Genomic DNA, 18,273 nt, shown 5'->3' with positions numbered 1-18,273 from the left:
ATTATTACCCAATGTTCTGGATGAGGCGATAAGAAGAAGTCTGTCATATGTCTCATGTAAAGCATCACCTTTTCTAGCTGTTTTATGAATTATTAAAGATTGGGTAAGGCAAAAAAATCTTTTATTAAATTGATTTTAAATCCTTTGACAAAATCCAGACGCCTCAGCACAAACTTTGAAGCTCCATTTAACACCGAATAAATGTTGCATCTGCTGTAAATCTGAATGAATTCTGCTATAAACAGAAATGCGGCATCTGAGCTATTGTATTACTAAAACATGAAAAAAGGGAGGGGAACATTACTTTGCTCTCCTACATGGAATTATTAACAGTTTTCCATCCCAATCATATTTCAGTTGCGATTGTTTATCCATTAGGAGCAATTCCTTCAAATGCAATGATTTGATGAAATCAACTGGGTTTCCGTTGATACACATTTTTTAACCAGTCTGATTGTCACACTTAATTGAATGCCTCTGAAGTCTTTTTAGATGATATGTGCTGTAAATTGGTTCTATATAAATATATGAAATTGAACTGAATGAATTGCTTCTATATTTTTTTTTTTACGAAGCATAGAGTGCCATGTTTTCTCTGAACCCTTGCTGTTCTTTTTGTCCTTTGTGCAGGGCATTCTCCTGAAGTGGACAAAAGGTTTCAAAGCCAGCGGCTGTGAGGGGAAAGATGTTGTGATGTTACTTAAAGAGGCTGTTCGACGTAAACAGGTCAGTGCACAGCTGAAGCATTCTACACACACCGTTTCATGGGTATTGAACACTGAGCTATCACACAGTCAGGGCACAGCAAGTTTGTATGCTAACTGCATCTGTTTGAGCCAGGTTTACAGGTTAGACTTATAACAGATGGTTCTAAAACTGCCATGTTATTAGAGCATCCAAAGTTAATTAATCAGAATTTTTTTTTTATATATAGAAAGAGGATGAAGTCACAAACAGAACTAGCCTAGGTGAAGGTCCTTCCAGGACGGAGAAGCAGCTTTGATTTAGTTCTATAAAGAGAAAAAAGGAGAAGGAAAGCTTCAAGTAAAAGCTAAAAATACAAGCAAATTGAGGAAAGGTTGCCATCTTTTCCTTCTGCAGCCTTTGCCTTTTAGTGGCATAACTATGGATCATGTTCTTTAGAGCCTCTAAAGCTAAAAGGTTTACAGAGAGCAAAGTTAGAAGCCTGGTCTTAATGGTAGACAGGGTTGCTCCAGTTACACCATCAGCAGGCCTGCAGTCTCAGATTGGATTTGGGAAAATATAGAAAAAATGGTGACTGATTTATTGCATCACCTTGAAACTTTTTTAAATGACTTAAAACAACTATTTGCAGATATCTTACATTTTTTGCATTTTTTCAGACAGACACTTGTAGACCCTCCACGGATTAGCGGACCGGGGTCCGGATCCGGACCCACATGCAGGCTAATCTGGACCCAACCTGATTTAAAACATTTAGAAATTACCAGATGTTTTCCAACGACAATGTCTAATTTCACTTGCGCCGCTTCTCCTGTTTGTACGATAAAGCCCTCCAGAGCTTCCGGACCAGGCTACACGTGATACAAATTAGCTAATGAGATGCTGTCAGTCTGGGTTGCTGCTGCTGCTACTTTTAGACACAGCAGGCAAACCTGTGGCAAGCCGGGCGATGGGAAAGAAAGAGAAGATGATGAGAAAAAGTGAAAGAACATGTGTGGACTGTTGGAAGAACTGCGGTGAACTAGTGTAAGAAAAGTGAAATGGTGCTCAAAGATGACCTTGCACATTTAGAGTATGTTTGGCTCAACCTGCTGCTGTAAAAATGCAGTTCCCCACCATGAACAGAATCAAAGATAAATATCAATCCAGGTTCAAAATGAGCACCTTGATATGTGCTTTAGAATGGCTTTGTCTCCATTCAAACCCAGGTTTAAAGCCTTGCAGGGCAAACTAAAGTCCACTGCTCTCATTAAGACAGAAAAAAGAAAACAAACAAAAACAAACGCTCAGCTCATATGTTTTATAAAATATGTGGAACAGGAAATTGTCTATATACCAAACTGAATGATTGTTGTTCTCCACTTATAAAAACACTTTAGATGTTAAAATGTAAAAAAAAAAAAATTTATTTTATTTTTTTCAAAAAGTCGATGTAAAACATGGATGCAGAAAGCTTAATTTTATTTCGGTGTAAAATTCAATTTAAAGAAACAGATTATAATTAAAAATATCTCCGGACCTTTACTGGTTGATGATTTTCTTTATTCAGACCCCGCTGATTTTTAATTGGTTACCCCTGGTCTAATGGAATCTATATTTAAATATAATCACTTTTAATTATGATTAGTTAAAGTCGTAGGGAAGTCATATTTGGATGTAAAATCATTCTGGCTTAAACATGTATATAAATGTACTCTTTATCAGACTATATTGTCCCAAAAGTTTTTTCTATAAAAAAAAAAATTCCTGTCTTAAATCTGTGTTTTTTCCCGTTATTTTATGCAGGCCAGTTGGTTATACATTTGCTGGTAAACCTAAATCAGCCAATCATATATCAGCGGTCATCTGTCAATCAAACTTTTTTGGTCATAGCATCTTTATTCATATGTCGCAACGGTTAAAATAAGAAATAAGAATAATTAATTTTACCATCGAGTTCCGTCCCAGTGTTCACTGGAATGGACGTCTGTGTCTTCTGCAGGTGTAGAGCTAACAGAACTGGCAGCGTTGCGAGGCAAGGGCTAAAACATGTACGGGTGTAAGCCTTCTACACCAAACCAAGCTTCTGCCACCCTGTCCTCCACAGTATCTTCGTCCTCACTTTCCTCCTCTAAATAAATAATGTATGACGTAGGAGACTTATCCATGACCTCAGACAAAAAAACTCTCCTCCTCTTAATGTTTCCGCTGTCCATAGCGTTCCTTGATAGTGTTGTTTCTAAGTCTCTATTTTAGTGCTACTTGGTCCCAATGGAATTTCCCATTGGGAACCTACTAGCACTGAGTTGCTAACTGGTTAGCAAGATGCTTCCCAGAAACCGGTCACATTCAAACTTGCATGCAAACCTTCTGCCACAACAATCCCGCCCCTTGATAATCAACCAATCATATTCACTTTATTAACTCGTGTAAAGTCGGACATCACTCAGGAGAATTGAAATGCAACGTTTGGAACAGTAGCAGAGCCTGTTGCTTCATTCAAATCCAGCTGAAACAGCAGTGGTGGACTCTGACCATGACTGTTGAGAAAAAATTAAAAGCTTTAGTTTACTTTATTACGGTATTTGACTGATTTTTTCCCTTCAGCTTGTACAACAGTTTATTACATCCAAATATTTGCTGTTGTATTCTAAATGTTTGCTGTTCTGAACTAAGATCAGCCATTTCAGCATCTGAAACAGTCGCTTTTTAAATGGTTGTAAAATTATTTCTACACAATTTTCTTGAACTTAATAGACTTAATAGACAGAAATGTAATTTCAATCATTTTTTCCTAGTTAGCCTCCACAGTGTGAGAGTTATTTGCCATTACTGGTCATTCATTCCCATCACGCCGGCAGCACTAATATCACTCTGATGTGGTTTAATTAGACGGTACAATAGAGCTGCTGGCATTTTGACTTAATGCTGTTAGGTTGTTATAATTGGTGGGGCATTTGGATGAGTGTTTATTAATCCAAGCTTTAAGACAATTGGGTTTTCTCCAGGCTTATTTACCTCGTCTTATTAATCTAAAAAATGTGATTAAATTCATGCTTTCCTCCACATTTTGTGGAAACGATAAACATTTTTTCCCCCACTTGGACAGTTATCTTTATCCCAACCCGAGGAGGGAACATAAATAGAAGACTTCTGTTTGTTGCTGCTGCCATTTTTTAACCACTTATTTGGCAATGTGAGGCTTACTTGTTTATTCTTTAATGCCTTATGCTAAATGTTCAATTAATTTATTTCTTCTTATATGTGAAATGTATCCGTGGTCACAGAACTTCCAGTATCCTTTTATTCTTTAAAGAAGCATATAAGTGTTCATGTTGTGACACAGGTTTCTGCTTGTATTCTCTTCTTTCCAAAGATGTCACTTTAACTCTGGCAGTCCTTTTTAACCTCTTCCGAGAGTTTCAGAGTGCTTTATGGGAGGCAGAGATTCAGTGTGTGGGATGTTCGGCGAACATTGCCTAAGGCTTTCATACAGATGAGGTCACAGCTTGATTTCGAGTTTGATTTCTGCAGGAAGGCACAGAGGGGAAACGGAAATTCTAATTGAAAGAAGCCAACGACCTTTAGTCCAGATTTTTGACCTGCATTAGTAGGGCAGAAACCGAAAGCTTAGATGTTTTATTTTGTCGATTGGTGTAGAATTTAAAAAGGAGTGAGTGTATGGAGGTTAGGGAAAGAGGAATCCTTGCCTATGAGTTAAAGCGATGAGCAGTTAAACTTTTTCGAGGTGCTATGTGCAGTAGTCTAGTTGTTAAAAAAAAAAAAAAAAAAGAAGGGGGATGGTGGAATTTAATTTCATTTTTTGGAATCATCGCTGCCTAATTAACATAGTCCATAAACCTAAAGCAATATGCATGGTTTGGTTGTTACATGTCCCTGACTGGCATGCCTATCACTGCCCCTATATAGTTAGGGACAAATGTCCCACAGGTTCATAGTCATGGTAGGACACTTCTTTGATTTTATTTATGAAGCTCAGGCTACTCGTAAGCCCACAGCCCACCAAATTTTAAAAGGGCAATATTATTGCCATTACTGTTAATATATAGTAGAAATTTTACATATTCAGTAAGATGTCACAGGGGATGGTATGGGGGGATGGTCATTTAAGGAGGTGAATGATTTGTAAGATTTTTGAAGAAGGAGGATACCATCCTTCCTCATTCCCCCTCAACTCGAGTACTGGCTAATATGGGCCCCATCTAATTCCTGGTTAAATACAATGACAGATCATTTTTGTGGTTCTTCATTGTTTAATCTAAATACCCAGAAATATGTCCATGATTTAAACCTTAAAATAAAAAAAAGTTGAGATTCAAAAAAAAAAAAAAGAGTGGCAGAGAAAAGCAGAAGATAAGTCCTTAGGGTATATTCTTTCAGCATAGGACTTGGAATCCTGAGGTTGTGAGTTCGAAACCCACTGCCACTCTGGGTCTCTGAGCCAGACCCTTTACACTGCTCGCCGGGCGCTGCACAATGGCAGCCGACTGCTCCCCAGGGGGATCGGTTAAATGCAGAGAGGTAATTTGGGTAGTTTGGACTCTGTGACAGTGTAATGACAATAAACAAATAAGAAAGGTGGAAAAAAAAAAAGCTGGAGTTACCACATCATTGTCAGTTACTACTTCAAGACATTTTTCAGCCATGCTTTTTCTGAGCATTTCAAATTGGGCCTGCTTTTGCCATGTGGATACTAAAGTTACCTAGCTCTTAAATTAGTTCACATTATGTTGTGTTAAAACCACAAACTTCAATATATTTTGAGGCTTTTAAATGTCAGAAACTAACACAACTAACATCCATGCTTTATGTTCTAGAACCACATTTTGCTGCGTTTTTCAGTTTCCTTCTACCAATTTTCATAATGTTGTGACTGAACGTTTGGATTTATCATGACTGCTCCTTAGTCATGAGGTTTTTTGTGCTCATTGATGTTCTCCAAAACACCTACTGGACTGTCTCACAACACCAGAATAAATAAAAAAAAATCAGTAATTAGCTGTTTCTACAGACAGCTGGTTGTGCTGTATTTTACTCAGTGGTTTCATGGTAATTGCAACACAAGATTTTATTTAAGAAAAAAAAACTAAAACATTACATTTACCACTTCATGTTGAGTTGCATTTCAAAATCTAACTTATGCTGTGGTTGCAATGAGATCAAATGTGGGACTCTTGCAAACAGCTATATGTGGTTTATGCCTAACGGTGAACCTGCAGCCGAACCTGCAGACTTACATCCTGCCTACATTTCATCTATAAGTCAAATATATGATAAGCTCCTGTTTTGCTGATTGTAGAGGTCCTGTGCTAATCTGCATTATATCAAGACCATTCAAATAATTCCTATGCTTTTCACATAAATATTTTGGCTTATTTTGTGTTATAGTCCTTCACGCTCCCCCTATTGATCATATGTATTTCTTTACAGAATCCCATGAATAGACCTTTTTTTGGTTTCTTATATTGGTTTTGTAGTTGTTCCTATCTGTAATTTGGTGTTGTGTTTCTTAATCTAGAAATTTGACCTGAACTTTGTGGCGGTGGTAAATGACACAGTGGGGACCATGATGACCTGTGCTTATGAGGACCCCCAATGTGAGCTGGGCCTTATTGTAGGTAAGTCAGTGTTTTCTGTTCTACCTTGCTTGGTTATTATAACACGTGTTCACTGTGAGGGAATCTTCTTTAATGCTTTCACCAACATGCTAATATCATTTGCATTTATTTGATACCTCTGTCTTTGCCTCAGGCACAGGAACCAACGCCTGCTACATGGAGGAGATGCACAACATTGAGACAGTGGAGGGAAACGAAGGCCGCATGTGTGTCAATGTAGAATGGGGAGCGTTTGGTGAAAATGGTGAACTGGATGACTTTTGCACAGAGTTTGACCGTGCTGTGGATGAATGCTCCAATCACCCCGGGAAACAGAGGTATCTGCATTTCAACTGAATTAATTTCATTTATATGACACTTCAATCAAATCATGCAGACGAATTAGTTCAAAGTTTTCTTGATTTTATAATAATATGAACAAACTCAAGAACAAAGAAGTTTAAATGCTCACTATAGCTTCCTTATAAGCATCCAGACATCTTAAACATCTGTTTGACAGTTTGTTTTTCATACACTTTTAACAATAAAGCTGTTTGTGTCCAATAGAAAAACTTGACAATAAAAATTGTGCAATTTGCAGAAATTGGCTTATGAAATATTAATTATAGCCAGTTTGCTAAACTCTATCGTCTAAAGCTGTTTTTAGGTTTTACACCATACTAAAATACAGATTAGAGGTTAGCTAACCTATGAGTAAAAATGCTTTTTACAGTTTTGGTAAAAAAAAAAAAAAACATGAACTCAAGTTTAACTTACCATTTACCTTGTTTAAGCAACTACGTTAAATACAGTTTCTGAAAATTCTTTTAAGGTTTAAAATTATATCCTAATAGAAGTAAAAAGACCTTAAACGGTTTTAGATTTGATCTGCTAAAGTTTGTTGAATCCTAGTTTTATGTCAAGACCAGTCCCTGGAAGGTGCACAGCCTCAACTCTAAAATGGCGGCTACATGACTTACAGACAAACAATTAGAGTGTTTTCCCCCCTTTACAACAGAGCAGACAATGGTGACGCCACAAGGTCGGATTGGCTGCTAAACCATCCTGTTTATCTGTCATCTGGTTTGCTCTGCTTTGTGCTGAAGACTCCTCTCATGTGTGACATGCAGGTGTAGTTTGAAAAGAAAAAATCAGGACACATAAATATGTCAGAAAAAGGCAAGGAGCAGCAGGAGCAGAGGCAGCATTTAGTACACAGGAACATGTAGAAATACTTCGGATTCAAAGACTCAAGACAACAAGACAAATAAATAAAAAAGGAGGCCTTAATGGGTATTAAAATGTCTTAAATCAGTCTTTTGTAGGACTTAATTTTTAAAACATCATAAATAGGATTATTTTTATATGATTTATTTTTGTATTCTAAATAAAACATTCAAGTTTACTTTTTTTTTATAAAAAAAAAAAAAACGGCTCGCCATTATTGGTTCCGTCCCGATAGCGGAACCAATAAAAGCGTTGTTGCAGCCGGGACATTTGGGAGATGATTCATTTACTTTTTTTCTGGAAAATCTGAGCAAGTGTAAATATAACGAAAATTGTCTATCCAGCCAAGAGTTTTCTCCATGGCTAAAACTAGGGATCATACATGAGGCTCAGTGGATTTTGTGCAAGAAGTCATTCAAGCTCAGAATGATGGGAATTAAGGCAGGGGAGTCAAGTGCGAAGCGCGAAACACAAAGCGTCAAAATCTATTTCTCAGCCTCCACTCACCAAACCAAATATACTAAGAAAACGATACAAAAAAAAATTGTAAAAAAGACTTAGCACTGGTTATGTTGTGGCTTTAAAACTGATTTGTTTTGTTCCCTGCTAAAACAAAGTTTGTGAATTCAGTTAAATAATTGTTCAAATATATCTGTCATTTGTGTGTTTTTAGCTTTCTTCCTATAAGGGAAGCTTTTCAAAATTTGAAACATTAGTGCAGTGGTTTATGTTAAAATAAACCTTTGGGTTAAGTTATCACAAGCAGGTTTTTCTTGTGTTTCTTGCGAATTTGGTCTTAAACTTTTATTTCAAGTGGCCTTAAAAAGTCTTGAATTTATCTTGCCTTATGCTGTAGGAACCCTGGATAAATTTTTTACCAGCAGGTGGAGCCATTGCGCGCAGCTCCAAGCTGACACCAAAAGTTCAAAACCCCACAGCTCTGGAACTGTTATAGCTAGAGGTCTGAAATGTTCTGCATGTGTGGTTGACACGATGTAGAACAAATATATCACAATAAAACCTGCTTTTTTTTCAAGAATGTCTTTATTACTGCTGTTCAAAAAAGACCTATCATTTCCGAGAATAAAAAAACAACAACTTTGAGTCATGTTTGAACTGATGCTGGTTGGTCTGTGTTCTACTCACCCAATTTTGAGGGTGTTGGCTTTCAATGTATTGCACATGTAATTTCTGCTAACAGTTCCTAAGTTAATATAGGTTAATATAATTAAAGTTTTATATAATTTTAGATTGTGAATCTTTGCTGTTTAGTCGCTGCTGGTGTAGATACTTATAAGTACAACCTACATGACAGAAATCCTACATGAGCTGGAAAGGACATTTCTGTGCGCCAAAAACTCTGCAGACAGCGGGAAAATTTGTCCTTAAAGAACAGCTCTCTGACAGCACATGAAACAGTTGGGCAGGTGTGAAAACTTTGCTGTTAATGTGTCTTTTTTATTTTAAGGTATGAGAAGATGATTAGTGGCATGTACCTGGGAGAGATAGTGAGGAACGTGCTAATAGATTTCACCGCTAAGGGTCTGCTGTTCAGAGGCAAACTGTCAGAGCGACTGAAGACCCGGGGCATCTTTGAGACCAAGTTTCTTTCACAGATTGAAAGGTGAGCTATCCAAACAAACAGTCTGTCTCTGTTTCCTTCTCTCAGCCCCTTGTGTCAAGGTAATTGTGTGAAAAGAAGAGAAAAGCATTTGAGACCTTGCAGATCTACCATGGAGCTACAGCTACAATACAGAAGAGGATCTAGTTTATTACTACTGCTGCTCTGCTGTTGCTCTTAGGTTCCACCTTTTAACAGTGTTAACTTTGGGAGCAACCTTTTTATTTAGGGTTTGTTCAAAATCTCTGAGTCCTGCCTGAGAATAGTACGAGAGCATAAAAGGTTACAACAACCACATGCAGAGATGAAGCAGCACCACAGCAGAAATAGAAACATGTTTTTCTACAAATAGTTAAAATGACAAGACTAATGCTAAGCTTTCACTACAGCAGCTGACCTGACACCCCTTGATAAGCTCAGACAAGTTTCCAGAAGTATTTAGACGGTTTATAGGGGTCTGACTTTTTAAACCTGCCTATATGGTTCTTAAGAACCAAATATAGTAATTTAATAATTTTATAAATGTAAATATATAATGCAGGTTCACATTTTCATTTCGATCCTGCTAATCTGAATTTTCTTCACTGGCATGTTTACATGGCACATATATAATCACATCGGCTCTGAATTCCAATATTTTATTTTATTTTATTTAATGGTAGCTACTGATGACACTAGGTAAACGAGGTAAACGCTTCCACTCATGGTCCTTCAGTCTGAGGGAATTTATTATGGAAAGTCCTTGAAAAGGCTTGAACTTGTTGTTAACTGAGGTGTGGGAACCCTTTATACTGTTCATTTTATATTTACAGGAGCTACAAAAAAAAACATGGAAGGTTAAAACTTCATCTAAGGGGCAAAAAAAAGACTCTTTTTGACTTGAACTGTAACCTGTGTTTGTATTTGGTGCTTTTTTGGTTAAAAGTTGTATTTGTCCTTTATTCAAAGAATACCCTTTAAAAGTTATTTCAGCCAAAGAGGGATAGAACCAGCTAAAAGATGACATGGTGTCCTCGTGTTTTTCAAAAAGCTTGTTTTTGTCCTTTTATTTTTTGTGAAAAGATTAAAATGAGGCTTCTTTTTATTTTTTAAGAGGAGCTCAATCCTTTTCTTTCCTTAAGAAAGACATAAAAAATATATCCGTATCCTTTTTTGAATAGCCAAATTTGACAAATTTACAAAAGTGGTATCATAGGTAATCCAAGCACTTTACAGTACAGCCCAATGCTGTGAAGGGCATCTCTTCCAGCAGAGGATCAGTGATGTGATGTGAGACTGTGTTTGCTTTGATTGACGTTTTAGTCAAACTTGACAGATTTTTTGTTGCTAGTGTGACCAATGTTGTCACACTTTTGAGCTCTGTGGGCATGTGTCAAAGTTAAAACATGAAATTTTCTTTCAGTTGCTCCTTAAAGAAAGCATACAAAACAAGTGTGGTTTTAATAAAAACAAATATTTCATCAATTCATGATCTTGGTAACACAATAAGTTTGATCATTTATCAGTTTGATACTGTTTCCCACTCCTTGTTTTGCTTTGTGTGATTGAGATCACATGAAGCCTGTATCCCCTGAGAACCAGGATTCAGATTGCATATAAATTACCTATAAATGAAATGTAGGCAGGATGTAAGGCTGCAGGTTCGGCTTTAGACATAAACCACTTATAGCTGTTTGCATTCTGTTCTGTGGCCAGCCTGCACACTTTTCTTCCCGAACCGGTAGTTGCAAACATTTGGGGCCTGATCTTCAAAGATTCCGAATAAGTGCTGAATTGCATGTGTCTTGGAATAAGTGTAACTGTACAAATGTTGGTGGTTCCACCCATTAAAATGAGATGATTGCCTGTTTTGCAGGCAGTTAAAAGTGATTGTAAACCAAAGATGAGTTTCTAAACCATAAAGTTGGAGATGATGATGATTGAAATGCTTTGAAGTATATTGTTATACTAAATAATTAAAATGTACTGCAGTGCTACGAACAAAAGTAATTAATAAAATTATGAAAATAACTGAAGTAAAATATAAAAAAAATCACTTTCTCAAATCATGAGAAAGTTGTATTTGTTGATTGCTTTGCAAATATTTGCATAACCTCCATGAAATTGCACGGTTCGATCTCTAGAATATGGGCTGCATATTGGTTAGCGCACACTATCTGCTGAATTGCAAACATAGATCACTTTGCACCTTTCTTTTTAAATCTGTTCTGCGCTTACAAACTTGTTTTCGCCTGCTTTAAGATGTGCAAACCTTGTGGGAATCAGGCTCTTATGGCGTTATGCTGTACCATGTTTTCAGTGGCGCTCCCATAGTCTAGTCCCAGCTGTCATTAATAAGCTGGTTCTGTGAAGCTGCTGGCCAGTCACTCACCTTTCTGGATCTCCTCCTCACCCTATGAAGGAGATCTTTCACGGCGCTCAGCTGAGGGCAGCTCCTTTCATTTCAGTTTTCATCTGTTCTTCAGTAATTGGAACAGCAGTTATCACCTTCTGACCAACCTTCCCACTAATGGTGTTAAATCCTATCTTAGCCCTCTGCAGTTTCAACATCTTGTTTTTGATGCCAACAGCATATATTTTAATTTCCATTTACTGCAATAAATTAATGAATTACTTCATATTGTGTCTATAAAGATATAATAACTCTTAAAAAATATATTTTAAATATTTAATCTCTTACTAGAGGCTATGACACCTAAACATCACTGATGGAAAGAACCCCTAAATAGCTTAATGTGGGAAAACAGGGTCATTATTACTGACAAACTGCCTGTGATGAGGTCTTTTACTGAGTACAGTTCACTGGGAAAGGATTTATGACCCTTCAACATTTTCTGCATTTAGTCCTAAGACATTAAACCATTCATAACATTTTAATCTGTTATTTCATGTGGTAAATTAGCACCTTGTGCACAACAGTGTGAGGTAAAAGGAAAAGAAGCTGAGGCTTTTTCAAACCGTTTACAGCTAAAAGTCTAAAATGTAACCTTGTATTCTGCTCTGTTACTCTAATACCACTGAATAAAACCAAAGGCACAGTGGATTAGAGCTCACTCCTATAAGCTAGCGTGATTCCAGCTGTTCTTTGAGCTCCATCTTTTCCACTTAGAGCAAAAAGGCAGGATGCACCCTGGACAGGTCGCCAGTCTGTCACAGGGCAACACACTGCAATGTACGCATGAAATTAAAATAATATCCTTTACACACAGGCCATCATAGAGAGGTTGGGACTCATGAACTTGAATAAAGAAAAAACTTAATTCAGGGAAACTAACATATTTTCTAACATTTCTTACTTTCAGTCATGTTTCTGCTTTATTTTAACACCGCTGTGATCTGCAGTCTTTTAGCCAGAGTATTAGTAGAGCTGTGCTACAAAAATAGATTTTACTATTTTGGATTTTTTTATTACCAGCAATCCAGTTTGAGGAATGAACTACATCAGATCAAATCGAAAATAATTTATTTTCAGAGTCGGAAGTGAATCGATTCTTCAAATTTAATTGATATCAAGCTCTTGTATTTAATTTCTACAGCCTTTCTCATAGTGACATTTTGAATGACTCTAGTCTTTTTTTTTTTGTTTTCTTATTTTAACCTTTTTTATTTCATTTTAAGTATTTTTAAAGCTTATCCATGTTTAATTGTTTATTTTAAGTTTACTGTCATTGTCACCTGTAAAGCTACAGCATGTTGATGACTTTTGTTTTGATAAAGTGTTTAATAAATAAAGGATGTATGGTGCCGTATGATCCTGAAAATAAATCAATCAGCACCAAACCTCATTTCATGTCATTCTATTTTTATCTTTGAAAAGCTGAAATGTTCAGCGATTAAAAATATTTCACAGTTTTAATTCTTCTTTAGCTAAGAACTTAACCAGTCAGTGAAAAACCTCAAAATGTCTGATTTCTTTCACAAATGGTTTTCAGAGTCCTGTTGTGATTGAGCTAAAATGAATGAATGTCTAAATATGGTCATTATTGGTCCATGAACGTGTGACTGTTCCTGCTCCCGCAGCGACCGCCTGGCCATGCGTCAGGTCCGCTCCATCCTGCAGCACCTGGGCCTCACCGGCTCCACGTGTGACGACAGCGTTCTGGTGAAGGAGGTGTGCAGCGTCGTCGCTCGCCGTGCAGCTCAGCTCTGCGGCGCCGGTCTAGCTGCTCTGGTAGACAAGATCCGACAGAATCGCAACCTGAATCAGCTCTCCATCACTGTGGGAGTGGACGGCACGCTTTACAAGACGCATCCTCAGTAAGTAACACTTTATTTAGAAACATTTTTTAATTTTATCAAGTCAGAATTACATGAATGCATTAAAGGATTAATGTTTGTGTTGCTGTTTTGTTTATTAGTTTACTTTAACACAAAAGCAGGGAATTGTCTTCGTTTTATTTATTTTTTTATTGGACATTTTAGTTGCGATGCAGAAAACAAGCTGGATTTGCTTTAAGGCAGCCGGTATGCTATGGATGTAGCATATCCGGTTGATTTTGTTTATAACACCTTTAAAACCCTCTAAGCTCACTATAATTTAAGGGTTTCATTTCAATGTCAAATAACATTAACATTATTTATTTGAGCTGCTTTGATATTTTCTGACTCAAGATTTTCGATGCTCAGTGTTTTGTTTCCAGCTTCTTATAGCCATACAAACTGATAGGGTGGCTCTCTCTGATTTCCGCATTCAAACACTAAAAGAAATTGTTCACAAATAGATAATTAGTGACACTCTGTGTGATTCTGGTTAGATAAAATAACAAATGGTCAAAAGTGCTTAGAAATAGATTTAAGCTGCAAAACCCAATTGATATACATTTCCTACTGAGTTCAGTTGGCTTTCATGTTGAATTTCTGACTGAAAAAAGTTAAATCTAATAAAGAGAATCAGGACTTTAGGTTCAAAAACCTTAATATCTGAGAGACTATTCTGAAATAACAAGAAAGTAGATCTTTTTTTAAAAGGAGCTACTTTTTGCACATGTTCACCTGGCACTGCTTTGGGTTCTCGATACAAACAGAAACATTATCAGACAAGATGCCACCAAATAGTGGCCATGCTAACAGTGTTAGCGTCTGCTTCGTAGCTGTGAAAAATAAAATATCGTTCCAGAGTGAAGTCAGTAAACACTGAAGATTGGTGGAGTCGATCGTAATGGCACTTAACTGATCAAATTTATGCAAGAATGAGAAGAAATAAACATCATCCACATCTGGTCTGCCCTGTTCTGAACTGACAGGCTTGAGCTAACCTCTTTTACCTCTGGGAAAGCAGAATATGTCATAAAAGAGATGTATACAGAGTATACAATGAGACTCTGAGCACAGATACCTAAAGAAGGCCAACTTGCTGCTGACACTGGAAGGACAAAACAAACTCGCCTCACTGCAGACCCTGATAAGAAGCAAATCTTTAGGAGCAAGGGTTTCCTCGCATAGATGGTGCAAATACTCCAGGATAGACATTTTGATCGATGACTGCCTGGTTTAGCACACAAAAAGCAAAACGTGGAACCCAGAGGTTTCTTTTAATATGATGTTCTCAATCTTGGTGATATTAGAATAGAATAGAATAGAATAGAATAGAATAGAATAGAATAGAATAGAAAATCTCTTTGTTGCCTCACAATGGGAATATTCTGGTGTTTATTAAAACAGATCAACTATTTTGAATGTCAATCAATAAACAGAATAGCCGATCTAAAGCTTCACGTAAAAGTTGTGCAAAGTTGTGAGCTACGTGAGAAAATGGAAAAAGATGAACTACGATTTCAGTAGATGAATTAAAAATGGCCTTCATTCTGCAGCTGCTCCAATGGAGGTGAAAGTCCTGATAAGTTTAAGCTAAGTCTTGTCTTAAAAAACAAGCAGTATTAGTTTTGTCTGCTATTTACATTAGGAATAAATTGCATTATTAGGAATAGCTTATAGTTCATACAGATTTTAAAATCATATTGCTAATGATGTTGCAATTAAGGTTAATTTGCACAACATTTTATTGCCTGATTCTACTCTTAGTTTGTTTAAAATTATTGAAAATGAAATGTTAAGTCAGTGCAAAAGGGGGGATTGTTAGAGTTAATGACAAATTATTTTCTCTGTTTCTGATAATAATATTTAATGTTATGTGAGCTGGTTATTTGTTCGCTCTTAGTTATTTTTAAAAGTAACAGGAGTGATTTGACCCTGCGGGTTGGTGCCCCGCATGTTTTCCATGTTTCCTGTATTAAAAGAGTAGTACACCCAAAACATGATTAGCCTTCATTTTCTACTCACCCCCATGCTGAACAACACTCTGGAGTACTTTTTTGATATCTCAAATGCATCTGGAGATCTGGGAGGCTTCTTGCTGTCTGCTGACATTCAAATAATGGAGGTCTATGGTGACCGAGGCAGAAAGGTCCATAAAAGTCCACAAAAAACGTGTCAATATTCCTCCATACTGCTCGTCCAATGTATTCCAAGTGTCCTGAGTGGGTAGCATCTATAATTTACTTGAAACGAAGTAATTTAGAATGTTTTTAGAGCATAAACAGTAGTGTATAGGATTTCCTAAAAGCACATTCACGAGTCTACGGAAACCGCGGCAGACCAAACCAGACGAAAGTGCGCATTCAGCTCGGCAAAGAACTCATGCTCTTCCTCAACACTGAAGTCCTCAGACATTTTTCTTTCGTTGTTTCTTTCTTTGCACAGGTAAACAGCACATTTCTTCTTCTACGCTTGCATTATCGGCAGAGCAGACGCTGAATGCGCACTTTCATCTGGTTTGGTCTGCCGAGGTTTCCGTAGCGTCGTGAACGCGCTTTTAGGAAATCCTATACACTACTGTTTATGCTCTAAAAACATTCTAAATGACTTCGTTTCGAGTAAATTATGGATGCTACCAACTTAGGACACTTGGAATACATTGGACGAGCAGTATGGAGGAATATTGACACGTTTTTTGTGGACTTTTATGGACCTTTCTGCCTCGGGCATCATAGACCTCCATTATTTGAATGTCAGCAGACAGCAAGAAGCCTCCCAGATCTCCAGATGCATTTGAGATATCAAAAAAGTACTCCAGAGTGTTGTTCAGCATGGGGGTGAGTAGAAAATGAAGGCTAATCATGTTTTGGGTGTACTATTCCTTTAAACAAATCCAGCTGAAATCGCTCTGTTTCAAGCAGGCTCCCTTAGAGCTCTAAATCGCAGATATATTCAGTGAAAGCAGGTTTGGGGGGAAGGAAGCCGAGGGGCTCTGGGCCTCTCCGGTCAACGATCCCCAACTCGTCTGTAAACATTAATTTTTTTTTCTTTTCTTCTCCCTCTTGTATCCTAAAGTTTCTCAAGCATCATGCAGGAAACCCTGCAGGATTTGGCCCCACAGTGTGAGGTGACTTTCCTCAAGTCAGAGGATGGCAGCGGGAAAGGAGCAGCGCTCATCACAGCTGTGGCCTGTAGGTTCAAGAGTGAGAAGCTGCTGTGAATCCACACGACGACAGCAGAGCTGCAGCAACTTTCTCCCTTTGGGTCAACATACTGTGCAGTCAATCACCAATCTGTAGTCTCTTATGTTATGTATGTTTAGTCACACGTGGCTGTCTGTGCTTGATGGTAGGAAGTGAAGCTGTGACGGAGGTCTGGGTGTAAATTAGGCTCAGAAATCACAGGTGTGGTAATGAGCCTTCACCCTCTGTGAGACACGACTGTTACGAGCATTGGGCTTTTGTTTCTGACACTCCCTAAATGTCTTTTATGTCTATACTTAGATTTTGTTCTATTTTTAAGTCAAGGCTGTCAATTACGCATTGCAGTCCGCCATGTTTAAAAAAAAAAAAAAAACTCCCAGACCAAAAGCAGATCATGGCATGCAGCTGGTAAATGATGTTTTTTTTTATACCATTGTATTTAAGAGTAAAATGATTTTCATTTTGTTACAGACGACTTTAGGAAGCATGCAGAACAGCAATGAAAATGTTTGGTATATTTTATTCTTTTCAAATATAAACATTAGTCACAAACTAAACTGTTATGAAGCTATGGAAAACTAAAATCTTTGGAAAGGCTGCAAATAACTGGAAGTGGAAATGATTCACACTGTGCTGTACTGATTGCTGCAGGCTTATTTTAATACTCTGCCCAAATAAAGAAACGTCAACAACTGCAAGTAAATTTTAAAATCCCAGAAATCGTTATTTTCTTTCCTGGAAGAGAAGAAAAACATGAGATGATTCCAACACGGACACACTTACTGCTGGGGTGGACAAAGATGACGGTGTAAACAGTCTCCATCCTAATTGACTGGATCCATCTGTTTATTTACTATTAATCTGCACGAAATTTACTCTTATTTTTTAATGTTGTAATTACCTGACAAGGGAGCAAAATACATATAAATACAAATCATGAGCAGCTCTAAACAGACTAAAGTGTGTGATATTTATGTTAATTGATTTCATCCAATAAGCCCAACACAGAAAGAAAAACGTGTCCTTTTTCCTGTTTTGTTGTGTTTTATTTGTTTAGTACGTCTATCACCGTAGAAACCAGCCAATGATTGTCTGGCCTTTTGTTATGTCTGCAGGCCAACAAACATCAGCTGTTGGCCCGGGTTCACAGATGGGCTGTGCTGCTCAACAGGCTCACAGCAAACTACAAGAAATGTCCATCAAAGCCGACTGAGTGCCAGAGATGTTAGAGCCCATGAGCTGCGGATGGAAATAAAACCTTTGCATGAACTTTTTATTTGTCTGCCTAAATTTCAGATGCAATTGTTTTGATTTTCCGGCCTGCATTTTCCTCTTTTCTTAAGAAAAAATAAGTTATTGTTACACATCACCAATTTCTGATCACGAGTCATTCAACAATCAAAGTTTCATGATGTCTGGACGTTATTCAAAGCCTTTGCTGATTAAATATTCCAAGGTTATCTTGTTTTTTTCCCTTTGGGGGAGGAAAAACATCAGCGTCAGAACCCAAAGAAGAAAAAAGATATCTCTCTTTGATCTCCTCCGAATGTGCAGCTTGTAACAAACCTTTGTGAGCATCATCCAAACAAATCCGACACATGTAACTCCAAGTGCTGCGCCCTCCACGGAAAGATGCATCTCGCATTCTAAGAGAAGTATGGCCACA

At 37.4% G+C, this 18,273-nt stretch overlaps 1 protein-coding gene across 2 annotated transcripts in view; it reads left to right on the top strand.

The window, feature by feature from the left end:
• Positions 1 to 17,310, top strand: part of hk2 (hexokinase 2) — a 70,164-nt gene extending 52,854 nt beyond the window's left edge. For both annotated transcript variants that reach the window (XM_038279917.1, XM_038279908.1), the window contains 6 exons: positions 631 to 726; positions 6,224 to 6,323; positions 6,457 to 6,640; positions 8,998 to 9,153; positions 13,171 to 13,407; positions 16,480 to 17,310. In XM_038279917.1, coding sequence (XP_038135845.1) covers positions 631 to 726; positions 6,224 to 6,323; positions 6,457 to 6,640; positions 8,998 to 9,153; positions 13,171 to 13,407; positions 16,480 to 16,624 — 918 coding nt within the window. In that variant the 3' untranslated portion in view covers positions 16,625 to 17,310. The remainder of the gene's footprint in view (positions 1 to 630; positions 727 to 6,223; positions 6,324 to 6,456; positions 6,641 to 8,997; positions 9,154 to 13,170; positions 13,408 to 16,479) is intronic.
• The last annotated feature ends 963 nt before the right edge of the window (positions 17,311 to 18,273 follow it).

Source organism: Cyprinodon tularosa, unplaced genomic scaffold, assembly GCF_016077235.1.
Source record: "Cyprinodon tularosa strain WSP-4 unplaced genomic scaffold, ASM1607723v1 ctg1020, whole genome shotgun sequence".
Taxonomy (NCBI): Eukaryota; Metazoa; Chordata; class Actinopteri; order Cyprinodontiformes; family Cyprinodontidae; genus Cyprinodon; species Cyprinodon tularosa.
This window is presented reverse-complemented; position numbering and strand designations above follow the sequence as displayed.